Below are 27,890 nucleotides of genomic sequence, written 5' to 3' on the forward strand. Positions count from 1 at the left end.
CATAAATTGGTTACTAATTAAATGTATAAATTTTTAGATTTGATTACGGTCTAAGAGGATAAAATTAAAAAAAAAAATCTAATACCAGTGACAAGATGTGAACACATTTAATTAGTGACACTGTCTTCAACCAACACTATTCCTCACGCCTATGTCTTTTATTTCAAGGCATAGATGTGAGGGATAGTGTTGGTTGAAGATATGTCACTAATTAAATGTGTTCACATCTTGTCACTGATACTTTAATTTTTTTTAAAATTTTATCTTCTAAAATTAGACTGTAATCAAATCCAAAAATTTATGAAATACATTTAATTAATAACCAATTTATGTTTATAATTCACTGTATATATACTTTAAAAATATGACAATTATGAGAATTTGTTCTACTTACTAATATTAAAAAATAAATGTGCAACGAAAAAATTAAGGCTTAATTGCACTTTTGCCCCCTATATTTTGTCAATTGTGCGATTTTGCACCCCATTGTTTCAAACGAGCGATTTTGCACCCTATATTTTGCCAATTGTGCGATTTTGCACCCCATTGTTTCAAACGAGCGATTTTGCACCCCATAGTTTTCCCCCTTTCTGATTTTGCACCCCAAAAAATCATAAAAATATTCAGTTTTTTTCCAAAATATTTAAAAAATTAGAAAAAAATCATATATCCAGATTTTAAAAAAAGGTCAGATTTTTTTAAAAAAATTCTGGAAAAAAAAAATTTAATCTTTAAAAATCTGGATACAAATTTTAAAAAAAGGTCAGATTTTTTTAAAATTTAATTTTCAAAATACAAAAAAATCTGGATTTTTAAAAATTAAATTTAAAATTTCTAAATTTTCAAAAAGTAAATTTTGTATATTTGTAAATTTGGAAAAAAATATGACCTTTTAAAAATCTGGATACAAAAAAGTAAATTTTAAAAAAATCTGACCTTTTTTTAAAATTTGTATCCAGATTTTTAAAAATTAAATTTTTTTCCATAATTTTTTTAAAAAAATCTGACCTTTTTTAAAATTTTGAAAATTTACTTTTTTTGTATTTTGAAAATTAAATTCCAGAATTTTTAAAAAAAATCTGATTATATTTTCTGATTTTTTAAATTTTTTTCGATTTTAAAAATTTTTTGGAAAAAATTTGAATATTTTTATGATTTTTTTGGGTGCAAAATCAGAAAGGGGGAAAACTATGGGGTGCAAAATCGCACAATTGGCAAAATATAGGGTGCAAAATCGCTCGTTTGAAACAATGGGGTGCAAAATCGCACAATTGGCAAAATATAGGGGGCAAAAGTGCAATTAAGCCACCAAAAATTAAACAACAAATTATATAACAAAATTGAACCAATTTAGTATATATTATATAAAAGCATTGTTGTTTCTGCTCTTTAAGATAAGAATTTTTGCTATTTATGCTAAAAGTGTTACTATTACACCTAAGGATATTCAACTTGTCAAAAGAATCATAGGCGAGAGGGTTTAGATTTGGTTACAGTGTGAAAAGTTATATTGGTGATGTTTGTGTTTTATAACTTTGGTTATGTTTCTGATTTAGATGTATATTTTCTCGTGCTGCTGCTCGTACTCGTAGGTAGCACATGCACAACCACCAACTCCACTCTCCTTGTCCAACTCTCTACGCATTTTCTCAAATGGAATGGAAGAAAGAACTTATTAATTAAAGAAACTCGTCTTTTTTATCTATTTCTACTATTTAGTAAATTAATAACGAGTGATGACATTTTGCAGTCTTTTAGGCAAGTATTTTAATGTCTTAGTTGAGTTTTGTAATAAGTTGAAGAAATGTTCATGAAATAGAAGAATTACACTTAAGATCTTTAAACGAGACCAATTCATCCTAACCATGCAACTATGTGTCCATGTTGTACTTTTTAGAAGAAGTATCAAGGGATCTCTTAGGGTATAGTCACTATAGACGTTTCAGTGAAGAGAAATGGGACAAAGAGTGAAGAAAATGAATGAACCAGCTACGCCTCGCGCAGGCTGAGAATAAAAAAAGCATGGACGCGCCACTGCCTCATGCGCATCACATAGGAGGCTCGCGCTTCGGGCAGGTTCGTTACTGAACTAGTGGATCGCAATTTCCTATATAAGGCACCGAACAAAACTGGTTTAGCCTTCGATTTTTTATGAAAAAGAAGCTGAGGAATACAATTTATGAAGGATCTAAATTGAAGATCAAACTTGGAAACAACATTGGGGCTTCTACATCATCATCATCACATCAATTTATGTATAATTCTTCATAAATTATTAGTCATGTTTAATTTCATCATGAGTAGCTGGGTTTTTTAGATTAGATCAAGTAGATGATCTTCTTCGTAGTTACCTGAACCATGTAATCCATAGAGTACTCTTTTATGCAATTTCAAGATTAGTCTTTATTCGGTTAATCTTTGTTCTCAATGACTTTTGTATGTTTACTAATATATAAATTTATCTAGGTATCAAATGGCTACTAACCCTAGCGTTTGACTTGACCTAAGTTAAGAGTTCAATCAATAATAGCTTTAGACATATTGTATTATCTCATTTGTGATACTAAGTTTAACGCATGTCAAACCTTCGATGATTACAGACTCGCCTAAAACATTAGGGGATTGTGATCAAAGAAGATAGTTACGAGCCAAGACTTTGGTCATAACTATTTTGTTAAATCATAGTAATTCTAAGAGAACATTTGTAGTAACTAGACACGATTACCAAGTAATGAAATAGAAGTGAAACAATAATGACTTAATCATCTTTAATTCCTGATTTTATCAATGTCAATTTCTTGTGTTGAACCAAATCATATGTCATGTGCACCCCCCATTTAATATCCTTAAAAACAATGAACTTGCTCGGTAGAAATTGAAACAGTCCATGTGGAGACGAACTTATAAAATTTTATTATTTAACGACAGTTTGTTATAGTTGCTAAATTATCCATCACTTTATCAGTTCAATTGCATCTCAATAATTTTGGTTAATAATTTGTCTTTTGGGGATTTTCTTCACATATTGTTGCTTGTTTGCTTATTAATTTTCCTTGTAGTAGAGTTGGTGTCTAATAGGATGCTTTATTCTTGTGAAATAATGTCAGATCAGATGCAGATTGTTACTAACTTATTGGCTTATTGTTACTATCTTATTGTCACTGTGATAATAATGTAGAGTTTGTTTGTTTAAATTTTTTAGGCTCCTGAAGATTCAAATACAGAGTCTCATTTGTAAAATTCCAAGTCAGGAATTTGATATGAACACATCCAACCATTTGGAAATTTTATCTAGAAACAGTTCTATTCAAATAAAACTACAAAAACTTTCATCTTAGGTTCTATACATACAAACAGAGGGGAAGGGGTTTATTTCATCCAAGAGCAGTATTTATGTCAATTAATAGACATTCAAAATATACAAATTATTTAAAGAAAATGTATTTTTTTTTTGTTACATTTTAAAGAAAATGTATAGAAATAAAGATTAAATTACAAGAAATCAAAATGAAAAAAAAAAAAAAGTACAATTTTGTTTCCAGTACAGGACTAGTGGACTAATACATAAAAAATGCACTTTACATTTTTCAATAAATAATATATTTTTTTCCTATAGAAGGGGGCAAAATTTAATATGAGTAGGAATAAGATGAAGGAAATTTGGAGGGACATGAAAACCAATCATGTCAGACTCTTAATTTTGTTTAATAAGATAATAGCCATAAGAGAAATGTTGACCAAGCAGTGAGAGCTATGGCTGCAGCACTATATGTCCACAACAGAATAACTGAACACTCTTCATTTCCTACATCAAACAACTGAGCCATAGTACCTGCATAATATATATCATTAAATTTTTAAGTTAGGAAAAACAATACTATCAGTATAAAAATTCTTACACTGTCAGTAAATCATGAACAGTTAAATGAGTGTTTATAAAAGTAGTTTTGATCAAAGTCAGACGTTTTTAATGATCTGTCCGTTACTTCAATTAAAACAACATACATGCATGGAATCTAATCACTTACTAATATTCATTGCTGGTGGCATTGCATACTGCATCACCAGAGTGTACTGAAACAATGGATCCACTGGGAGAATGCCGAAACTCGCTGCGGTTTTCACAATAAACAAGCCAATAACAGGCAGTACGAAAAGCCGAGTTATAATGATGCTGATCAGTGTCAATGGATTTACACTTGATGATTTCAAGCCTGCAGTGAGGTTACCACCTAGCAAAAGGGTGATGCAGGGAATTGTTCCATTCCTGAAAAGAATTGTTTTGGTTAGAAAAAAAGTAGACACTTGAAGGACTATTTTGTATTTATGATTGAAGGCACATACCCAAGTAATTCAAGAGTGTCTTGGATAACACTGAATGGAGCATTATCACCAATTATTAGGTTCCTTAACCATGCAACCGCGCCGAAGAGGAAACCGAAAAACTGATCATGGAATATGGAGGAAGATGTAATGTGAGTGTCAAATTTTAAACAAATGTAACAAAGTATAAGAAAAGAAGTAAAAAAAAATGAAACTAACTGTTGCAATTGCTGGTGGTGACATTAGTTCTGCTAGAAGATGACTTAGAACTTCTATCATTCTATTGAAAAACGATTGTTTCTCCTTCTTCAATACAATTGACTGATCTTGTTCATCAATCTGAAAATCAAGATCAACATTCATTTCATAATAATCTAATATTAGTTGAAGACATTTCAAAAATTTCATCATCTGAAATAAGAGTTAAAGGAGTTGAAGGACCTGAATTCAAACCCTGATAAATGAGAAAATACTAACATAACAACTAATATACGGATATTTTTCTATCGAAAAAAAAAGTATAGACATAATCTAGATCAAGAGGTCTTACAATTTGACTTTCAGAGTCTTCAATATAACTCGATGGTGACACTTCAATCGCTGTGTTTTCATCGTTTTTTCCCTTAAGAAGGGGAGTATCTGCATTTCCATCAAGATCTTTGTTTGGTGCCTTTAGAATCTCAGCAGCCTCAAGTGCCTTAAATTTCAATGATCTGCTTCTTATAGTTTGATAAGTATAGGTCCATATGAAGATACCACCAAGCTAGAAATGAAGTAAAATGTTTAAATGTGAGGATTTAATTTATATAGACCGTCAGTGTAAAGAATTTTTACTTTGTCAATCAATTATGACCGTAAGATCATTAAAAATGTTTGACTTTAAACTATAAATACGAATAGGATGATGATGCCTTACTGCCATAGAGAAAGACGCATACGAGAGTGCATTACTGTGGCAAACATCGCGTGCACCAAATGGACCTCCTTTCTCATTACATATTGCAGGGATGATTACAATTGGCAAGTTTCCCATGTTTCCTGATTAATTAAAGAATAATTCATGAAATCAGATAATTTTATATAAAGTTTTTCATAATATAGCAATTAACTTTGATTTGATGGTATGAATATGATATATACCTGATGAACATGAAGCAATAATAAGACCTTCCACTTTCAAATTAGGCCTCAGTAATTTTACTAATATCCATCCTAAAATCCCTCCAATTAAGAAGGTGAGTCCAACATTAACAGGCATAAACCACCTGTATTAAATTAACATAACCAACATTAAATTATGATCTATTAGATTATTATTGACAAAGACAGCAAAATCAGAGTTAGTTTCTGAGAGTAATGGAAAATGAAAAGTCACATGTACCATGATATCATATCTTCAAGTGAAACACTCTTTGCAAAACTTGCAAACACAAGTGAAGGAGTGAATACAATGAACACAACCTACAAAACAAGAAAACAAGAAAACCAAAACAAAAAGTCACTATTCAATTCGAATCGAATTTGAATTCCACACAGTAAACGTGTGGCACATTTATTGATCTTGCCCGTCAAATCTCAAATCAATGGCTGATCATTAGCATCATGCTACAGAATTAGTCCTGATAAATATTTGTTCTTCACATTGAACACGTGTTACGTACATATATAAGTGTTACCTAATATTTAAATTGATTCATATATTTAATCTAGCTTGAATCTGTTACCTTGTTCAGGGATTTCCTAAAATCTGGGGAAAGAAGATTATTAAAATACTGAGTAGCCATGAAAGCTCCCAATGCACTAACAAGTAAGACTTGAATAACTGGCATAGAAGCCACTTCCAAAAGTTGCACAAAACCCATCTTTGCTTTTGATTTTCTTCTTGTGCTACAACTGAACTATACAATAACACACTTGTTATGTTTGCTGCTTAATCTGAACTCAAAAAATTCAATTTATTTCTGCAATATGAGAGAGATGAACATTAACAACCAATGATTATTTACTGTGATGATATTGAAGTAGGGTATGTGACCAATCAATGACTAAGAATATCCCCACACACGTTTCCATAAATTTGGTAGCAATGTGACATCGTAACACATGTGTATAATCCTCTCAAAAAAAATAAAAAATGCATGCATGTATGATTGTTTTGAATCAAAGTGCATATTAATATGTAATATTAAATTAAAATCAATACTACATTGGTGAATGACAGCATGAAAATTAGATTATTGGTTCAGTGACAGTATATCCTACCCAGATCTCGTGTCAGAGATTTCCAATCAAATTAATCAATTGTAATAATTCTTCTAACACCTTAAAAAAAAAAACACATAACAAGTGGCTTTACTTACCTTTCGATTTTCGACGAACTTTAAATTATCTGAACTTCTTTTCTTTAGAAATGGAGGGTTAACACCTGATTTTATTTTTCTTGAAGATGAACACAAGTGATTTTATATATTGATAATTGATTTATTATTTAAAAATAAACCCAAAGTTACGTAAAAGCTAGTACTATAATCTAATTTCTTAAATAAACCATCTATCCTTTCTTAGCTTTATTTTTCAAGGCCAGTTACTTGCACACTTTTATCTGAACAAATCTCGAACAAAAATATTTGAACAATATTATCATTTACTTAATCACTTATTAGTCACTTTATGTAAAAAATTAAAAACTTCACTAGCATGGAGGTAAATTAGAGACCAAAACAAAGTGAACCTCGTTACAAAATATCATAACGAAATTAAAAATATATATCGAAATTACAATTGGTTTTAGGGTCTTGTTATCTTATGCCCTTAGGGCACAAGTTAAGGAATTCAAAATTAGAAACTTTACATAGAAAACAACAAAATTTTGACTTTTAAAAGTTGAATAAAGTTGAATGCACAACTTTTAAGACAATTGTTTCTATTTTAAATTTCTTATCATATGCCCTTGGGGCACATGTTATCATTTTCCTTGGTTTTATCATATGTATAAACGTTAGTTATACTAGTTAATCTCGTTGATCGACGATAGAATTGATCCATCTAGTTAGTCCGTCCTTAAGCCAGATATCAAAAAATTTAAGAAATATAGTTTTTTTTACAACAAATTGATTAATTAACTAATGTAATTAAACTAACTTATACTAACATATTTAATATTTCACCACTAGTAATAGTACATCAATCATACGTTACCAAAAGAACTAGAATTCCGAAAGAAAAAAAAAATATAGGGAAAAAGGGATAAGCTTTGAGTAGAGACAGTGATGATTATTCCACGGTCCACATGAATCATGAATGATCACACTTAGATACCACCTTCCCCCAAACTGAAAGCTTTATTCCATCAGTTACGTCCTTTTGTCACAAAAACTTTTTAGATTGATTGTTTCTTTTGTTCATCAAATTAATAGTCGGAAGTTCGTCACAAAAAAAAAAAATATTGATTGTTTCTTTTTTTTTTTTTTAAGGATATTAGATTGATTGATTGAGATTGTTTTGTTATACGACAAATGAATAAACTTTATGTGTCACGTGAGGTGTGGTTCTCAAAAAAAAAAAAAAAAACTGTATGTGTCACGTGAGGTGTGGTTAATATTTAATTCAAGGAAAATACCGTTCCGAGACATTTTTTAAAAACCTTCAATGATAAATTTTTGTGAAAATATATGTATTTAATGTATTAGAAATTAAAATGTTTGATTTTTTTTAAAGAACATTTACTCTTAATTAGAATGTTTAAAGAGTGTTTATGATTGGATTATAATGATTCTTTTTGTTCGACCGCTTACGGATTGGTTGAGGATTAGAATCATTTGTTCTTTTCTTGTGTTTTTTATAGGTAACTTTGGCTTTTAATATTGGAATGGTTAAGCATCTCAACGACTCTTCAAGGTTTCTTATTTGAGCATTTTCTTATTTGAGCATCTCAACGACTTTTAATATTATTTGGATGTCGTTCTTTTTACTATTTGGAAGGACCGCAATATGAGACATTTTCACAATAAATGAGAACATGTTCTATCTTTATTTGAAAAGGTTAAACTAATATTATTTGAATGTCATTCTTTTTACTATTTGGAAAGACCGCAATATGAGACATTTTCACAATAAATCAAAACATGTTCTATCTTTATTTGAAAAGGTTAAACTCCAAGTCAATTGGTGGTTTAAATCTTATGATGATTTTGATTTTGAGTATTTGGTTTGGAGGTTAAATCATTTATTATGTTTTCAGGTTGTAACGTAATTTTGATTTTCTTGGCTACTTTGTTGTAACTTGTGGATTGTCTTATTGTAATTTTTTGATATCTTAACCTCCTTTGATACACCTTTTACTATAGAAGCTTGTGTTGATTTTTTACTATAATTTGTTTAGCTTCATAAAAAACAATACTTTTTACTTGATAGTATTTTTTTAGTTTGTTAAAAATAGCGTACGTATAGTATATTTTGTCTTTAAAACGTATCACATTTCATGAGATATATGAAAAGTGAGATATAAGTCTGCTCACTAATACACCAGATGTATTGGTTAAAAAATTCATAAATAAAAAGTTTGTTTCAAAAATATAAATTGTTACTTTTAATCAAGAAATAAATACATATTTTTTTTATAAAAACTTACTTATGTTGGTTGGTTAATCAATACACCGAAAGATACCATCATAGTCAAATGGAAAGGAAAAAAAAAAACAAAAAGAATACCATCATAGTCAAATAGTGAACTATATTCCCCTTTAAAGTGCATTAGTTCGATGATAAAATTATAATTTTTGACTTTTTTTTAATCTATGTAAATTTGTACATGATAGTAAAACATTTGTACTATATGTATTTTAATTGTAATACTAACGGAAGGACGGACACATCCACGCTTTTCTATCATACTTAATTGTATGTATAAATTTTGACATATACAATGATCAAATACTTTTTGCAAATAAAATTAAAATAAACTTTTTTAAGTGCTCCATTTTCTAATATGTTTTGAACAAGAAATGACGGAAGTGTTATTTTAACATAAGAGGTGATGGAAGTGTAATTCAAACATCTTTTAAAGAATAGTAGTGTAATTTACTCTGTGTTTTGTTAAAGACAAGCGAAACGATTTTATTCTATGTAATTTTTATTTGTGAGAGATCTCAATGTTGTATTTATGGGTCTAGATTTTGTTTACTTATTAATATTTGTAGAGATATTCCGAAGAGTGATTTAAATTTTTCAGTTCAATTTTTTAAAATACAAGTTAATATTATGAGACTATTCTTTATTGTCTCCTTTATTGTTTGTGGTCTGCAGCAGTTTGGCACAAATGTGATTTCCCAAACCTCTTTCTTTGTGCGCAGGGTGGCATTTAGGGAGAAACTCTTGTGTGAACCAGGACCAAGAAATTTGGTTTTGTCACACATAGAGTTTTTGCCTTCTCTCTCTTCACAAATAAACAAATACTTTCCATTTTCTCTCTCTTCTCTGTTCTCTCTCTTCTTTCTTTGGTTGTGACCAAAGAAAATTTCTTGGTCCTGAACCACCTAAGAATTTCTCGCATTTAGGGTGGGTAGGGGAAAGATTTTTCCACCATGGAAAAGTCCAACTTTTACCTACAGCTGGCAGCTATAACCTGCAACAATTTAAAATAAAAAATCAATAAAAACTTATTATATTATCAAATATTAGGAATGTCATGTTTTCTAAATCACCTCCCATTCTTAAAATAAAAATCCACACCCCCCTTATCGCATGTTATCTTCTTCTATTTCATCGTGATTAAGGATAAAAATGCAGAGTCGAGATCTTCTCCATTTTGTATCATCTCCATTTCTCCATTTGAAGAGATATAGACTCCCAAAAATTTGGAAAAACTAAAAAATAATTAATGATGGTGGGACCCACTTAGTGGTAGGACCCACCATATATTTTATGTGTCTATCTCTCTCCAAATTGTGTACTTCCATTTATTTTATCAAATGGAGAGGATCTTAACCCAAAAATGCATAATTTGGGGAATTAGTCACTTTAGTCCCTGAATGGGGAACGATTCGTCAATTTAGTCCCTGAATGCAGATAATATGCAAAACAGTCCCTGCATGGTCAATTTCAGGGACTAAAGTGACTAACGAAGTCTACATTCAGGGACTAAATTGACTAACGGAGTCTGCATTCAGGGACTAAATTGACTAACAAAGTCTACATTCAGGGACTATTTTGCAATTTATCTGCATTCAGGGACTAAATTGACGAATCGTTCCCCATTCAGGGACTAAAGTGACTAATTCCCCTGCATAATTTTCATGTTCAAAGTTGTTCAATTCCAGAAAATTAAAAAAATTATAAATGTCACCCATAAACTTCATAATAGTCAAATACTCGTTCATGTGATTTTAATCTCAATCATTGCTATAAAGATTGTTATTTCAACATATCTTGTTGAAACTAATTCTCATTAGATCTGAAATGTTCATCCAATTGTCTTTGCTTTGTGCAATTTCTTCTGGATCCACTACTGCTTAAAGAATCTCGTGTGAGTGGGCTGGAACTACTAAGATATTGAGGCTGCAATGAAAACTGTCCATTCCTAGTTCCCACCATGCATCTTGGCCATTTTCCTAACTCAAATCAAATTCAACCCATTTTTTAAAAGAAAACCCATTTTCTTAAATCTCATCATCTTCAACCTAATAAAATACAAAAGCTTCAACCTTTTCTTGGCTATCACTTTGGGTTTCTGAAAATTGAGTTTTTATGCCTCAGATCTCCATGGCTATTAAATTGTCGGCACAAAATCATGAATTAAAGAAAGGGAAAAATGCCATTCTTCCCCATTTTAGTGAAAACTATAGATTTGCATTTTCTCAATTTCCTGGGTTGGGTTTTGGAAAGGAAACCCAAAAATTTAATAGACAACAAGAACCCTATTTATATTTAATTCTAATTTTGAGTTTTCTAATTTTTAATTAAAATCCATTTTAATTTGTTATGATTTTGTTGAACTTTTTAATTCTTTTCGAAATAAACGAAAAAGCAGAAGGCCCACAATCATCATATAAGAATTCTTTTTAATTCTTTTGTGGGGTTAGGTTTTTTTTTAATAGATTTTATGCCAAAAAGTTGCATATAGGTTGTCAGTGATAGATCTAAACCATTGATTTAAAATAATAATATATCAATGGCTAAAAAGACTACTTTTCCATAGTGGGAAAATCTTTCCCCTACCCACCCTAAATGCCACCTGTGCGCAGTGTTAGACATGAATAATATAGCTAAGTTCATCCACAAAATAGTAAGTGATATTGGGATTCTCAAACCTTTGATTTTGTGGAATATTTGGCGACAAGAAACCAATTAGTTTTTTATAATATCCAACCAAACATGTACTCGGTGGTCGCTACTATTTTTTCCCAGCATCATCTTGCTCACAAGGCTTTTGGTACTAACTTCTCTAAAACTCGTACTCATACTCTAAGGATGGTGAGTTGGCAGCATGAGGATGAGGTCATCATGATTCTCAATGTTGATCGAAGCGCATCGACAAATCCATGAAAGGCAGGTTATGGTGGTCTAATTCGTAAACATAATGGAAGTTTTCAACTTGGTTTCTTTGGTAGTGTAAGGATCTCAAATATCCTTCATGTTGAAATTCAAGCTCTATTGACTGGTGTAAAGTTGTGTTGGGATACGGGATATAGAAAATTCATATGCTAGTCTCAACTTAAACATATTATGAGAATTTGAGAGTTTTAAACAAATGAAAACGGATAGAGAAACTTAAACAATTAGAACTTATTATTATTATTATTATGATTTGCAAAAATTAAGTCTCATACATCAAGATAAGGTCCAATAAGAATTTATAAAGAGTGACATTTGTTATTTTATAAGTCAGTTTTGTAGTGATTAGTTGCACTCAACTCAAAATTCTAATATAAAAATCTAATATGGTATCAGAGACCACCGATTGAGCCACCCACCATTTATACTTATCCACCTAGTCTAATCGTGCTAAACGTGAAGGGTATATTGGAAAAACCAATACTAGTATATCTTACGAATAAAAATTTACAAATAGTGTCTCCTCTTTTTCTTTTTTGAAGAAGTTAAATTAACTCATACAAATTAGCACATGAAAGAATCAAACCTAAGACTTAGAGGAGGAGCACACTTTCAAGTCTCAAGTCAATACCGCCAAACTAACCCAAATGGGTTGCAAATAGTGTCTCCTCTTATTCTCAAACCAATTTTATAAGGTTGAGTTATACGACAATTCAAGTTAAACCCAACCCAATATTCTAATATTTATGACAAAAAATAAGATAAAATAAAACAAAATCACATTACATTATTTACATTACACAAAGGACCATTAAATCAAGGGTAATGCTAACCAGTCCGCTCGGGGCACTGGTTAAGGAAGTCAAAAGAGGAAATTTTAAGTAAAAAATGATTTTATTAAGCATTGATTACACAACTTTAAATGCAAATACTATCCTTTTTGGATCATTATTTAAGTATTTAATGCAAATATTATTATATTTGCCTTCTTAATCAGTGCCGGAGACACCGGTTAGCATGACCCTTAAATCAAAGACAGTAAATATATGCATTGAAGGTTGAGGTAATGAAACTAACCTGGAATGTCGAGGCTCTGAGCCAGAGAAGTATTCTTCAGGGAAGTTGAGCCAGCTGTGCTTTGCCTAAATGTGCCTTGTCTTCTGCATATGAACTATATGCAGGTACATAGAAACTGGTATCCCCCGTCAAGTTGGAGTAAAAAATTTAGTTATTTTCTTTTCTCCAACTTTTACCAAATCCAATGTAGTGAATGACGCAAATGCAAGGGATGGACATTGAAACTAATATATATGTATATATTCCCGTTTCTCATCGAGTCATCTACAATATATATATGACTTTTATATATCTATATGACTGTATCTATATTATAAATAAGGAAACTTCTATAAAATAAATATCTACAACAAATATTTTATTCACTTGACATCTTAATCACTCCTTGGCTCCTTGCACTATAAATAAATTATTTTACTCCTTGCACAAGAGCAAATTCTTTTATAAACAAAATATAAGGTGAGGGGTTAGCGTCCGAATCTAAAACATAGAAGATCTTAAAATTTAAAGAACTCTTATAAAAGTATTTATAAGTATCTAGTTTTTGACCTATGTCATTAAATCTATTTGATTCCAATTCAAATGAATAATACTTTCTTTTGTTTAGGGAAATGAATAATACTGTAAATGTTATATTTTCAAATAAAGAAAATGTAATTACCTTTTATAACTTTGACCAAACAATCAATTTATAACTTTCTATTCTATTTTTTCTTTAAAAAAAAAACTTATTCTATTTTAAACCAAACAATAGATTCAGAATTTCCTAATGTATTTTAAATCAATCAATCACCTTAAATACAAAAGGTAATGCCAAACTTGGTAATACCATGTGAAACCTGGTTAGCAGCCTCATGATGTTGGAATTAAGTTGGTCAATAATACAATATTTTCTTTTGATGGTAGCAATTTATGTAATGTCATTTGCTTAAGTGTGCTGATAATACATGTAGCCAAATCAAAGACAAAGAGCTACGACCATATGTGTTTAGTACCTTACAAGTATTATCATACGGTAGTTTATCGTCTATTGACAATGTGAGGCACATATGCATTTTGGTACAATAAAACCATCAAGACTAGTGTTTGCCTATAAATATTACATTTGTAAATTGTTTAACACACTGCACGTCATTTTGACTGTTTATCTCTTTATCGTTTTGTTTTACCTTACATTTTACGCATTTTTTAGTTCAATAGCTCAAAAAATATCTAAACACCATACTTAACACGAGTAGTTATGATTAAGAAACTCATATGAGAGACATAATTTATTTCGGTGTAATTATTTGAAGAAAAGAGTCGCATAATAGCTGTATTTCAACCTTGTAGGAATTTTTTCCTAGCTAATTTACTATGGTCTTTTTTTTTTTTTTTTGAAGGGTCGCTCATGGTCATATTATATATATAAAAGAAAACTATATGTATGCTTTGTAATACTAATTAATATACTAAATCAATTTTTAGTTAAATACAAAATTAAAATAACTCTATAAAAAAAAATTATGAAACATGTACAACTGCGCCATCAAAATTTACTAGAATAAATAGTAGTAGTAAATAAAGCCAAATTCGAAAGCTTCTCCTTGTCATAACTGTATGTCCTTGTCATACATAACTGCTATCCTGTTTGCTCCTCTGTTCCACAAAAGTGATGTTTAACCAATGATTTTCAAACGTAGCTTTCTCTGGTAATAACTAATAACCCACTTGTATTAGATCATTTGATTGGATTATTTTTAGTAAAAACAACAATGAATGCCACAAACAACCACCAGTATCGAACTGATATTTGTAAATAAACTGGACCTATCAGGCTATCACGGAATTGATCCCCCCCATTTTAAATTCACAAAATTTTAGTCTTTTTTATATTTTTGGATTCATAAATAATAATGATCTGACATATTTTAAATGATGTGTTACACGAGATGATTTGATTGATCCCCCATTTTAAAATCACTGAATTTTGGTCTATTTTTCATATTTTTGGGCTCATAAACGTGACACGTTTTCAATGATGTGTCATGCGAGATGATGTGCAATTATCAATAACAATGAAAAGTGGAATGGTAACGACATTGCTAAAATCTTAACATGCAAAATGTTTCAATTTGCCTTACCCTCCCACCTCCACCTTGTGACAATTACGTATAGGAAATAGATTCAATGATCCAAAATCAATTTCTAGACATCAATTTCAAATGGAACACATCATTTTTAGCTTGTGGAATCCAGTCTAAACGTTCAGCAAAGAACCAGGATTAGGAATCAATAATGCATGATTAGTGCTGTCATTTTCTCATAACCAATCAGTGTGTGTTTGGATTAACATATGCAACCATATTATAAAAAGAAATAGTTAATTCAGCTTACAAAATTTCACTTGTAAAACTTAAAATTCAACAACCAACAATAAAAAGGTGAAAATGTGTTTAAATATCCCTAAATTGATTTATTAGTTGGAAGCTCCAATTTCCTCTGAGATCACTGCAAATTCATCTTGGTCTTCATCTGGTTGCAAATTTGCAGAAACACCATCTATGGCGGAATTCAGTTGTGCTATTTTCTCGGTTAGCATCTGGCGAGTCCTCTGTTTTAATCACAACAGAAAAACAAAACGAATTTCAATAGAGTAGTTTATGTGACAAAATGACATGACAAGTTTATACAAATTGAAAAGGTACACTTTATTAAAGAAAAATCATCAAACACACATTTCACAACAAATCTGCAGGGGCAGAACAACGTTGCAGGTCATAGGGGCACATGTCCACAGTCCAACACCATGTTTCGAAATGTTTATTTTTATTTTTATTCTAATATATTACAAAATTTATAAAGATTTTCCCCCACCACCTGCTAGATAAAATCATCAGAGGTTAGATTTTCTTAATGTTATATATAATATACCAATATATGATAACATAAAGACTAATTAGTTGTAATTTTAGTTCCATAGGTATTACAATTGTGTGATTTTAACCATCCAGATTCAATTGTGTGAATTGGGTCCCTCAAATATTTCAATTGATACAAGCAGGTCCCTCTATCAGTGTTTTTTCCATCCAAGTGATTGAAATGGATGGATGAGTCCTAACTTCTCTGACTCATGGTCCTTGCAGTGTGAGGAAGCGCTGTCTGTGCTCGTAGGCCGGCCCTAATGCAGTTGTAATACCTTGTGATGCTCACATGCGCTCTAATTGCTAGTAGGGTGTGGTTTGGTTCTTTAGCCACATCAGCATGCCATGATAGATCAGGTGAGTGCCAACTCAGATCCACGTTGGACATGATGCTCCTTAAGTTAACATTTGGATGGTTACTTTACAGATGGATCTGACTTTAATAATTGTGATACTTGGGAGACCCACTTCGTGCAATTGAAGTCTAAGAAGTAAAGTTACACTATCGTGATACTCCGGAGTCTAAGTGCAATTAAGCCAAATGTAGAAGCCTAGAATGACCAGAGTCTAAGTTACTTATGTAGAAGCCTATGTAGTCAGTGGCCACTACAACCGCTATTAGGCCACTGCTAAAAAACCACAATGCAACAGGGTTTTGCATAGCACCTAGGGGCCACTACGCCCGCTGTTGACTGCAGAGGTTGAAGTATTGTCCTTAGTGTTAGGAATCAAAGGAAGAGGGAACCAAAACTTGAAACCTTGAGGGAGAGAGTCACAACAAGAGGTTTCATATTGGTATTGGTATAAGGTTACAAATGAGAGACGTAGGCAACAGTCTATAACAATTAAAACCTAAAAATCTGAAAGACTAAAAGACTAACATAACAATAAATCTATAACAATTTGCCTTCCTGCAAAACTACATGAATTTTCTGGAACCATCACTGTCAATACAGGCCATGGCAACAGCCGAAATTCAAGCATGTTGGGTAATTGATGTTAATTGTTCCATAAACTTTGAAGGGGTGATGCTAAACATAAATATTTTTTTAAGGGAATGGGGTTAAATTGAATTTAGTGTACTAAATCTAGACCGAAATTGTTCTATCACACAAATTCAGACACACCCAATGAGCATGACCTTAAATAAAAGATAACTGCATGTAAACTTTCTTACCTCCAGAGCCTTTTCTTCATCATAAATAAACTTTGGAAGTTTCTTCATTAATTCTTTACCTTCAGCTCCAGCTAGTGCCTTGCTTATCTAGATTGTTCATAACATACAAGTCAAAATAATATCTTTTCCAACCTATGATGAACTATTGAACTCATTAAAGCTGAAACAAACGCACCCTTACGATCCTGCCACGTTAAAAATGGAAAATGCTGGTTCTGCAAACATACCTTAGGTGCATAAACACATCCCAATGCTCCAACAATTAGGCTCCCTAATACAAAGCCACCAACAAAAATACTTCCACTACTTGTTCTTCCATCATCGCCACTGTACCAGCAAAGGAGAGAATAAAAACGCTACAAAGTTAGCATGATATTATGCTTCTTTTACCAATATTTTAGACAAACAAATAGCCCAAACATGATAAGACAATTGCACCATAAAAAATAGTAATGTAAATGCAGCATAAATATATGTCCTATACTTACCTTGCTCGAACTATCACCGACAAGTTACGTGATGCTTTAGCTTCAATAGAGGAGCCTGGAAACTGTTCAGTGCAGCTAATTTTCAAGAAGGATTTATCAACTGGCTTCAACAAGGAACCTGACATTAAATAATTTAAATATTAAATATCAATTAAAATCAACAAAAACTAGGGTAATGAATATGATAAACTTCTATCAAGTTAAAATTCACAAATGCAGTAGCAAAGATCAATTCCAATATTTAATTACCATCAATTTACCCCAAAAATGTTAACATAAATTCACTCAAAAAGGATCCCCAAAAAACCCACTTAAAAAAATTCATTTTACTAATTAACATAAGAGAATATAGATCAAACATTTCATTCACTAACAAAAAAACTACTAAAAAAATCATAAATTGAAAAGAAAAAAAAAATTGAATTTACAATTAAAAAAACAGTAAAATGGAGTGCCACTGAGATTGAAGTGATCATCACCTGAGAGAAAATGGGTTTGTTGATTTATCGGCATAGCGATGGAATTTGATAGAGTAGCCATTTCTTCGGAGTGAAACTGCGTGAATTTTGGTTTCTACGGAGAAAACGAGGAAGAACAAGAACAAAAGTTGGTGAATTTTTGTTTTAATTTAACCTTCAATGGTGTCGAAAATTGATTGTTTTTTTTTTTTTTTTTTCGTTATTAACGATAACTACCGTTGACGTGAATTCAGTTCAACTTGGGCTCGCTGTTTGGGCCTTAGTTATTTTTTCTGAAAATTAGGGAACTGCTCTTCTCCCATCCATTTTTGCTCATTCTCGTCACCGAAAAATACACCTACGTGAGTTAACTCAAGTTGAAAATACACCTGCGTGAGTTAACTCACGCTCGGCTATTTGACGGGAATGAGCAAAAATAGATTGAAGAAAAGCAATTACCTGAAATTACTCTCCTCACTTATGAAATTTTGATCATTCCCTTGTATTAGCGGCAGTTAATTGCCGCTCGGCATTTTTCAACAGTAGTTAACTGTCACTGACACTTTTAAGATCAATTGAAGTGACTTAAAAAATGATTAAATCAATAGATTCTAGAAGATTAATTTTCATATTTATCTCATATTGGGCTTTAGACCTGATTATACTACCTATCTAGTATCTATAGATTCTAGATCAAAAAGAACAAATGTTAACGACGTCATTTGTTGACCATTAGACGATGATCAACATATCACGTTGGGATCCAAGCAACCGGCTAACCATCCTCGAACATCACACCCTATGTACCTCACCATAATCCTATATAGGCCAGAAACCTGTGGTGAAAGGTATATTTTCTCATTCTAATTAAACTATTTGTTGTTCTACTAAAATTCTCATTTAAGCATTATAGTTGCTGCAAGTACACCGTTCTCTATGGAACAACAATGTTGTCTTCCACGACAACATATTAGCTCCGACCATCATCATCAATCTACTCCGGATTAAAATGCATTTAAAAGAAGGGAAACACGTTCAAATTACTTTGATTTTTTTTACATGAAGTCAAATGAAAGTTCAAAATTCTAAGTTGACAAAAGTTAGCTAAACATTTGGTTTATATCAAATTTGTATGACTAAAGATAAAGTTGTTTGATAATAGATGTTCAATAGCTTACATTTTTTTACTAGAGTAAACAATTAAATTGAAATTTGAAATTGTGAGAGACGGGTAATTTAGGAGTTTTTTTTTTAACAAGAAAATTTATTGAAAATCAGTCACCGTTCAAGAAGAACTAGGATGAACAGGACAAATACAACAAAACAATTGCGCCATATCGCCGAAAACAGTGACCACCCTAAAGAACCATCATGTACAGAAACAATACTTGAAATAGGAACTCCCTCATAACACCTTAAACAAATGCTCTTTTAAGTCACCGCACAGCCCCAATCCGCTAGAGAAGACACCATTACAAGTCCAAAATCTTGAATCTTGAATTTGACTCTCGAAATCTTTAGTCTAGCATCTGACTTTCAATTTCGAAGTAAAAGCAACCGGCTCACCAAAAGATAAAAATAGATCACAATCAACAGAGGTGGTGCGGTGGCGCAAACAAAACTTGATCAAAGGTGCGGTGGCAAAAGCCACAGCGACGTCAGTCAAAATACTTCTTCCTTCAAGTAAATATTTGCTTTTTGCTAATAAAAATTTATGGTTAAGGAATTGTGCTTAGTCTAAAGTAGAGAAAACCTTCCAGCTCAAACACCACTTAAAAATGTATTTACAATTACCGTCTTCAAATGCACTAACAGAACTCAAACCTTTCCTCCTTCAAATAATTATGTTAGGGTGCTTAGATATCACATTAAATAACATCGTAGTTATCATGTTGATGACATGTATGAAGTATTTTGACAATTTTTGTCTTATGAATTTGTAAATTTCAGGGACCATTTTTCCATTAAAAGCATGAAATTTATAGAGCAAATTTTCTATTAGTTTGTAAATTGTGGGGTGTGTTTTATCTTATTAGTTTGTAAATTGTGGGGTGTGTTTTATCTAAAAAATTTAAACCTTTGTGAGATGTATTTCTTGATTGTGATGTGCAATTTTTTAAACTTATGTGGGATGTATTTTTACCTGAATGAGGTATGGATTTAAATTCAGGCCACCACCTATCAAAATTTATATCATTTTGTCTCAAAATACATGTCTCTATAACTAATTTGATGTTCTCTAAATCTAAATTGGAGGAAAAAAAAATTATTCAAGTCCTACATCATTCACTAGGATAAAATATCTCAAATAGTCTAAAGACGCATCATACGACTGCACGTGTCTGAATTTCTATTTATATTGCCGACAAATGCCATTGTTATCTTTTTGATAAACACTCTAAGTTAAATAAAGTAACGAATTTAGAGATCAGTTGACCAATGAACTAATTAATATCATAATAATTATTGCATGAGCATTGTCTAAAAACAAAATATTACATGGGTACGTTTTTTAATTATGAGACATGATTTTAAGACCTTTTTAACAAAATCACGAGAATAATGAAAATTTATATTTGTATTAAAATTGTTTGTAATCACTATTGTTTTTACAATTTTATTTTTTTTTTAAGAGAAAGAGCTAGTTTATGTTTCAACATGTTATTTATTGTTGATTGAAGAAAAATATATATAGTAAATAAAGATATGTAAGTAAAAAATAATTAATATAGTTGAAAATAACAAGAGGGTCTTATAAAAAGGGACAAAAAAAAATTCTCAAAATGGTCTTATAATTAGGAAGGGAGGTAATAGTACACTTATATTGAAATTATATAACTTCAATATGAATTTTCTAGTGAAAAGAAAAAACCTCAATATGAATTTTAATGTTTTACTTATACTAAATATTTAAGACAAAAATTAGTGACAAATAGTATGATGAAGTTAAGTTTTATTAACAAAATTAATCCGTTTAACGATGTCTATTTAAACTATCCTTTCTTTTTTTTCATGACAATGAGTCAATTACACAATTATTTCCTTTCACTCCTTTTCTCCAATAATGCTGACAACAATAGGAAACCATTTGAGTTGGATTCTTATCAACATGCGACTATTGCTTCATGTGCAAACAAATGAAAGCACTTAACAAGTTTCATTTGGTTATTCAATAGCATTTTATTTTATTTTTTTCTTTCTTCACAAAGAAGCCATATACATAATTTGAAAGCTTCCAAGAAAATTAGGAGTACTCAATTTCATTTTTCTTTTGTGAGTTTCGGTTTGCTCAAACTTGTGTTCTTTTTCATCCATGTTCAAGAGGGAGTTTTCTTGTTTGTGTCTCTTCTATGGAGGTTTATCCATGGCTGCAACTGCAAGTGATAGTAGGAACAGTTCAAGAACACTTGATCAAACACCGACATGGGGTGTTGCTGCTGTTTGCACTGTTTTCATCTTGATATCCATAGCCCTTGAGAAGAGTTTTCACAAATTAGGAACGGTATGCAATGCAATTAATTCACTATTCAAAGTATCAAACTTTTCTTCTTTTTTGCTTGTTGTTTTTGTTGTAGTTAATAGCACTAACTCTATGTTTTTGCGTTTCTCAATTAACATAAACTTCCCTTCCATGTTGTTTTACTACTAGTAACTTCCTAGCATTTAATTTCAAATTGAAGTTTTCTCTTGCCGTGGCATAACAAATTGTCTTGTGAAGTTATGACAGTAATTGATACTCCCTTTATTTCATAATAATAATTATGGTTGTTCCACTAAATATTTTGGGAGGGCCGGTCCAATACATTTGTAGGCTTAAAGCGAATTTTAGATCGAAGCATTTTAAGTACGCCGACAAAGAGACATAAAAATTAAGAACAATAATTGTGTGATTTTATATGAGGCATGTCTGACACTAAATACAAATATTGCTCCCAGACATAGTTTTAACATTGATAAACGTGTGATTTTATTTGAAGCATGTAGGACATTGATTTGTGGCCTCTTGAAAATTAAGTGTGTTGTGAGAGTCTAACTCTTTCTGTTAGACTCAGCCTCATTAGTACATGAACTTTTTTAAACAATTTTTTGTTTAATTAATAATATATGTTGAAAATAATATTTAATATAGACATTATTTATCGATTGATAAACCTTGAAATAGTAAAGCAAAATTGAATTCTAACACAAATATAAATTATTTTTTTACTTTTTCATATTTTGGTTTCACACAACATGTCTTAATATATTTCCAACACTTAACATCATATAAATAGAATTTGAAGAAAAAAGAATTAAGATACATATAACAAATAAAATAGCTACCTTAATTAAGATCAAATCTTCAACATGAACTACAACTAATCAACTCTCTATTTCACTACCAATCAAGTTAGGCACAAAAATGTTTAAAAAATTTGACTTCCAAAAATATATTTAAAGTGAAAAATATTTAAGGGCCTAATATGATGTCTAAAAAATTGGAGGCCTAAAGTCATTGTTTTAGTGACAGCCTCCCCATATTTTAGGTTTGTTTCAAAACTTTGGATGGTAAAAAAAATAAAAAAAATCCAATACATATTTGACATTTTTCCTTTCAAATGTAGCACTAGCATCTTTATTATAACTAACATCATTTACATTTAACAATATTATTTGAGATGCGATATATAAAAAAATTATTTATGAGAGACTTGTAGGTATTTGTAAAACATTTAGATAAGAGTATTTTGGTACTTATAATACACATCAAATAAGTGGTTCACTAATCTGTATAAATACCTTAAGCAACCACATTTTTTGAATGGAGGGAATAATAGTTGAATTTTTTTGACACAGGAATAATAGTTGAATTGAAATAATTATTAGAGTAACTCATTATTATTATTATTTTATTTTATTTTGTCAATTAGTTTAGTGCTTGGACTCCCACATTCTTAAATGTGAAGAAGTGGATAATCTGTGATCCGAAACCCGGTCCCTACATATTATTGTTTTTGTAACTATAAACTGAGTTGTACTTATAGAACATTATTATTATTATTATTATTATTATTATTATTATTATTATTATTATTATTATTATTATTATTATTATTATTATTATTATTATTATTATTATTATTATTATTATTATTAGGGTTAAATATGTTTTAAATCTCTATAAATATATCAAATTTTCATTTTAGTTCCCCTAAAAAATTTCTTGACTTTTAGTCCCCAAAAGTTTTCAAGTTAAATATGATTGTGTGGATTGCCGCTCTTCAAATTGTGCCCCGATTTGAATAAATCGTGACACAATGTTTGTCGATTTGAAACTCTTAAAATTGGCAGCAAAATCGTGTCACCATGCACAGAAATTGTAACACGATTCTTCTTTTCCCTGTCTACTCATTTTCTTTCTTTTTCAGCTTTAGAACCACTCAAAATTATATGAACTCTACTAGAAATGCATGTCGTCACCTTGATTTCCAACAAAACGTGAGTTGCAGCCGCACATCCAAACAAACACCTAAAATGAGGGATCAAAAGTGGTGATAGAAAACTTTTGGGGACTAGAGGTTGGAAAAAAAAATAGAGGGACTAAAACGAAAAGTTTGTATATTTATAGGGACCAAAAACATATTTAACCCTTATTATTAATATTATTATTATTATTATTACAACTATTATTATCATTAAAATTTAGTTAAAGTATTTTAAGTCTTAGATAATACTCCTCACAAGTTGAATTTTTCTTTTAGTGGTTAGGAAATAGAGAAAAGAAGGCTCTGCTTGAAGCTCTAGAAAAGGTCAAGGCTGGTAAGAATTTTTACCAAAGGATTTACTATTTTTGGAATAGAAACCAACTCTTCAAGTCTATGATAAATAAATTTTCTCTAAATAAATTTTCTCTCTTCTTTAATCTAATATAATGCTGTTTGATTATTTTACAGAGTTGATGATTTTAGGATTCATTTCACTGTTATTAACTATTGGACAGAATTACATTGTCAGAATATGTATTTCTGAAAAAATTGCAAACAAAATGTTGCCATGTCCACATAAATATATAGGTGGTGATATGAAATCAAATAGTAAAGTGGAACAAAGTAGGAAACCAGTGTCTTTTGAAGGTAGATATTTATCTGCTGATACTCCCTCCTTCAAATGCAGCAGGAAGGTAGCCATGTTTCCTTTTTTCCTTCTCTTTCATTTAAAAATCAAACTTGAGTTGTATATTTCTTAGTGCCTTAAATTGTTTCACAAAGCTGAACTTACTACTAGAAGTACTTGGTGAAGATAGATGTATAATCATATATTTAGCCCTACTAGAAGTGTATTTTGGATTAATCATTAAAGTGGCAAAATCACATTGAATCGCTGAAATTTCGGCAAAAACTAAATTTGGAGCTTCGCAAAATCACGGCGCCATTGTGATTTTAACAAATTGATTGTTAGTTTGAACATACACATATTTGAGGAGCAGAATTACACTGTTTGACTGAATTTCTCATTTTATTTCCCATCAATTCTAGTAGCTTCTTATCCAAGTTAACTGGTTATAGGGACATGAACCACTTTTATCTGTGAATGGACTGCACCAGTTACACATCCTCATATTCTTCCTAGCAGTCTTTCATGTGTTTTACAGTGCTGTCACAATGCTTCTTGGAAGACTCAAGGTCAGCTTCATCTTTTACATCAAATAAGTGTTTATGTCAAAAGATAAGTTCAAATAAGTCAATCTAAATAGAACCTTATATGAAAGTTTTGTTTCTGCAGATACGTGGATGGAAGGAATGGGAGGAAGAGACTTTAACTCATGGTTATGAGTTCGCCAATGGTATATATGAGTTCCAACAATGCATGTGCTTAATTTTCATTTTCTAGTCTAATATTACTATTCTCATCATTTTCTTTGAATTTGAAATATTTCTATGAAACCTCATATGCTTATAATGTCTATTTACTATTTATGTGTGCAGATGCTGCAAAATTCAGGCTCACTCATGAAACATCATTTGTCAGAGCTCATACAAGTTTTTGGACTAGGGTTTCTATCTCCTTTTATATTGTGCGTCCCGTCTTGCTAATCTGGTTTCTCTTCCTCTTTTAATTTTTTGCTAATTTGAGGATAAGATTTGATTTTATCAAACCATCATGGATTTGTTACATATAATGTTTGTTTAAGTCCTGGCGCAACTGGTAAAGTTGTTGTCATGTGACTGAAAAGTCACGGGTTCAAGTCATGGAAACAGCCTCTTGTGTAAAACAGGGTAAGGCTGCATATAATACACCAAATGGTGGGACTCCTTCCCGGACCCTGCATATGCGGGAGCTCTAGTGCACCGGGTTGCCCTTAATGTTTGTTTAAAAAAATACAGAAAGATGGCACTTAGTAGCATTATTTGAGTTATAACCTCGTAAAAATGTCGTGCACCAATGACTAACCATATTCTTGTATTTCAATTTCAGGGCTGCTTCTTTAGACAGTTTTATAGGTCTGTGCGTAAGGTCGATTACCAGACTTTGCGCAATGGATTTATTAGCGTAAGTAATAATTGCACATTCCCCATATAGTATGTTTAACAAAAATGCCTGCGCAATTGTTGTTGCAGAAACATCTAAAACTTTTACGCTGACACAGCTGCGGTTGTGGAAGAATACAATACAAAACCATATTTACCTTCCTTCTTTAAATTATGTATAGGTCCATCTAGCTCCTGGAAGTAAATTTAATTTCCAAAAGTATATCAAAAGATCATTAGAAGATGACTTCAAGGTAGTCGTGGGAGTAAGGTACGATTTTGTCACTGCAGATCAACATTGTATATTGTATGGTTTTTCCCACTATATTTGAATAATAAAGTGCTGAATTTGGATCACTATGTTTTAAACAGTCCTGTCCTCTGGGCATCAGCTGTAGTTTTCTTGCTCCTAAACATTCATGGTGAGAAACTACATTCTTAGTTGAGTTATATGGAATTATTACTTCTGCAATCGAAAATTAATACATTAAGAGTTAAATATTTTAGTACTAAATTTTTTGGCTTTCCGTTCTAGCACTCCTTGTGCTAGTTTGGCAGCAATTTGGTAATATAAGTTCCATTTTGACTTGTTAAACAAAAAAATCCACGAATTTTAAGTTTAGTCCTTATTTTGCTTTAATAAGGACTAAATGCAAGACAAAACACTTTTTTTTTTTTGTAAAAGTCATAAAAATGAAGAATAAATTATAGAATAGAATTTATGGAGGGACAGGGAGAACTAAATCTAGGAGGCGCAAATTTATGGGAATTAAGAACATATTTAACCATATAATAAAAATTATAGTTCGAAGCTAATCCGATATAATTTTCAGGATGGCGTACTCCAATATGGGCATCCTTGATTCCAATTATTGTAAGCATTATGTTTTTTGTATGAAATTTTCATATTGGTTGAGATCTACATTATAAAATATTTAATTTGTTGCAGATAATTTTGGCTGTTGGAACAAAACTTCAAGTGATATTAGCAAGAATGGCTCTTGAAATCTCAGAGAGACATATAGTTGTACAAGGAATGCCTCTTGTTCAAGGCTCAGATAGATACTTTTGGTTAGGTCAACCTCAATTAGTTCTTCATCTTATCCATTTTGCTTTGTTTCAGGTATTATTCAATTCTTTAAAAAACTTATCTAAAAAATCTATCCTATGAAACTTATTAAGTTATAAACTAATTGATTTTCTTATACTTGCAGAATTCATTCCAAATAACATATATCTTGTGGACATGGGTATTGATCCTTAATTATTAGTATACCTTAATCTTTTTTTTTTGAGGAATAGTATACCTTAATCTTGAACATTGACTAATTTATTTTTGTTGTCTATAGTTTTGAATAATGAAACAATAATTTATTCATTTTTTTGCAGTATTCTTTTGGGCTGGAAAATTGTTTCCGTTTGGACTATAAGCTTGCCATTATAAAAGTAGCTTTTGGGTATAGCCAATGAGAACAACTAAAATCCAACTAGTATATCTAATCTATAACTAATTAATTTTACATCTCTAAAATCTAATAATTTGATTAATTTCAATGGGGTTTGCAGGATTGTGATGCTATGCCTCTGCAGCTACATTACCCTTCCATTATATGCTCTTGTAACTCAGGTAGATACATGTTTTTAATTTCAAATGTTAATTCAGTGTAATTATATGTGTCGTGTCGGTGTCGGACACGACATGTGTCCGACACTGGGACACGGCTAATCTGAAGATTGTCCGTGCTTCATAGAATATCTACTTGTACTTGCACGCTATGAATTAACATTTGAAATTGATCTAATTGATCACAATCATGTAGATGGGTTCTAGGATGAAAAAATCAATATTTGATGAACAAACATCCAAGGCATTAAAGAAATGGCACATGACTGTGAAAAAGAGGCATGTAAAGCTAGGAAAATCTACTATAGGAACCATGGATGGTAGCACCATTGTTGGATCAACAATGCAGTCCCCTGGACCAGCACTTCACCGTTTCAAAACTACCGGCCACTCAACACGATCTTCAACCTTTGACGAACAAGATGAATATGAATTATCTGATAATGAGTTGATGGAAACTAACTTGATTGTAAGAGTTGATCATGATGAGCAAGAAGCAGAAGATAGGCATCACAGTGAGGGAGAAGCCAATAATGATGAGTTCACTTTCTTCAAACATGTCATTAAAAGATTAGTTTAATGCCTGTTTTTCATTTTTACATAAATGTCTAACAAATTGTATTTGCCACATCAAAATATGGAGGTATTTGACTGCATTAAATGATTGTTTTGGTCTTGGTTTATTTGTAGGGAAGACAAGAATAAAAATTTGATTTTTTTTTTGGGATTGGTGGACTAACCCACTAGTTTGTCTAAAAAGTGTATGAATTGGTCTTTCATA

At 31.1% G+C, this 27,890-nt stretch overlaps 3 protein-coding genes across 8 annotated transcripts; 1 reads left to right on the plus strand and 2 right to left on the minus strand.

Annotated features, from left to right (window-relative positions):
- Positions 1-3,602: 3,602 nt before the first annotated feature.
- Positions 3,603-13,186, minus strand: LOC146920343 (protein PIN-LIKES 7-like). 6 transcript variants are annotated; one of them, XM_085713753.1, is made up of 10 exons: positions 12,952-13,186; positions 6,048-6,216; positions 5,705-5,784; positions 5,464-5,588; positions 5,240-5,361; positions 4,874-5,086; positions 4,543-4,662; positions 4,345-4,445; positions 4,029-4,267; positions 3,603-3,832 (listed from the first exon to the last, which is right to left on the minus strand). In XM_085713753.1, exons 2-10 carry the CDS (start codon positions 6,183-6,185, stop codon positions 3,705-3,707), a joined length of 1,266 nt encoding a protein of 421 aa, XP_085569879.1. In that variant the 5' UTR covers positions 6,186-6,216; positions 12,952-13,186; the 3' UTR covers positions 3,603-3,704. The 6 variants fall into 6 exon arrangements, with proteins under 6 accessions (XP_085569879.1, XP_085569877.1, XP_085569881.1 ...); XM_085713751.1 differs by having other exon boundaries at positions 6,048-6,284; positions 12,952-13,151; XM_085713755.1 differs by having other exon boundaries at positions 6,048-6,221; positions 12,952-13,050.
- Positions 13,187-15,273: 2,087 nt separating this feature from the next.
- LOC146920344 (uncharacterized) lies at positions 15,274-18,181 on the minus strand. Its single transcript, XM_085713759.1, has 5 exons — positions 17,999-18,181; positions 17,520-17,637; positions 17,259-17,358; positions 17,032-17,118; positions 15,274-15,544 (listed from the first exon to the last, which is right to left on the minus strand). Exons 1-5 carry the CDS (start codon positions 18,057-18,059, stop codon positions 15,410-15,412), a joined length of 501 nt encoding a protein of 166 aa, XP_085569885.1. The 5' UTR covers positions 18,060-18,181; the 3' UTR covers positions 15,274-15,409.
- Positions 18,182-21,094: 2,913 nt separating this feature from the next.
- Positions 21,095-27,770, plus strand: LOC146920345 (MLO-like protein 8). Its single transcript, XM_085713761.1, has 15 exons — positions 21,095-21,479; positions 23,719-23,776; positions 23,911-24,137; positions 24,523-24,639; positions 24,740-24,800; positions 24,943-25,031; positions 25,433-25,507; positions 25,668-25,756; positions 25,858-25,907; positions 26,319-26,359; positions 26,435-26,608; positions 26,700-26,735; positions 26,875-26,942; positions 27,052-27,112; positions 27,306-27,770. The coding sequence occupies exons 1-15, from the start codon at positions 21,291-21,293 to the stop codon at positions 27,687-27,689; spliced, it is 1,719 nt and encodes a 572-aa protein (XP_085569887.1). The 5' UTR covers positions 21,095-21,290; the 3' UTR covers positions 27,690-27,770.
- Positions 27,771-27,890: the final 120 nt, after the last annotated feature.

The sequence above is a fragment of the Medicago sativa genome, chromosome 5, assembly GCF_051527215.1.
Source record: "Medicago sativa cultivar Bolivia chromosome 5, Bolivia_mono, whole genome shotgun sequence".
In the NCBI taxonomy this organism is placed as follows: Eukaryota; Viridiplantae; Streptophyta; class Magnoliopsida; order Fabales; family Fabaceae; genus Medicago; species Medicago sativa.

Coding starts and splice junctions, on each gene's coding strand:
- LOC146920344 (XM_085713759.1), bottom strand. CDS start 18,059: ATGGCTACTCTATCAAATTCCATCGCTATGCCGATAAATCAACAAACC. Junction 17,638..17,998: donor ACAAACCCATTTTCTCTCAG/GTGATGATCACT, acceptor ATTTAATGTCAG/GTTCCTTGTTGAAGCCAGTT. Junction 17,119..17,258: donor GATGTGTTTATGCACCTAAG/GTATGTTTGCAG, acceptor TGAACAATCTAG/ATAAGCAAGGCACTAGCTGG.
- LOC146920345 (XM_085713761.1), top strand. CDS start 21,291: ATGTTCAAGAGGGAGTTTTCTTGTTTGTGTCTCTTCTATGGAGGTTTA. Junction 25,757..25,857: donor AAGGTAGTCGTGGGAGTAAG/GTACGATTTTGT, acceptor TGTTTTAAACAG/TCCTGTCCTCTGGGCATCAG. Junction 26,609..26,699: donor TCCATTTTGCTTTGTTTCAG/GTATTATTCAAT, acceptor TTATACTTGCAG/AATTCATTCCAAATAACATA.
- LOC146920343 (XM_085713753.1), bottom strand. CDS start 6,185: ATGGGTTTTGTGCAACTTTTGGAAGTGGCTTCTATGCCAGTTATTCAA. Junction 5,087..5,239: donor ATGCGTCTTTCTCTATGGCA/GTAAGGCATCAT, acceptor CTTCATTTCTAG/CTTGGTGGTATCTTCATATG. Junction 4,663..4,873: donor AAGACTCTGAAAGTCAAATT/GTAAGACCTCTT, acceptor CTTGATTTTCAG/ATTGATGAACAAGATCAGTC.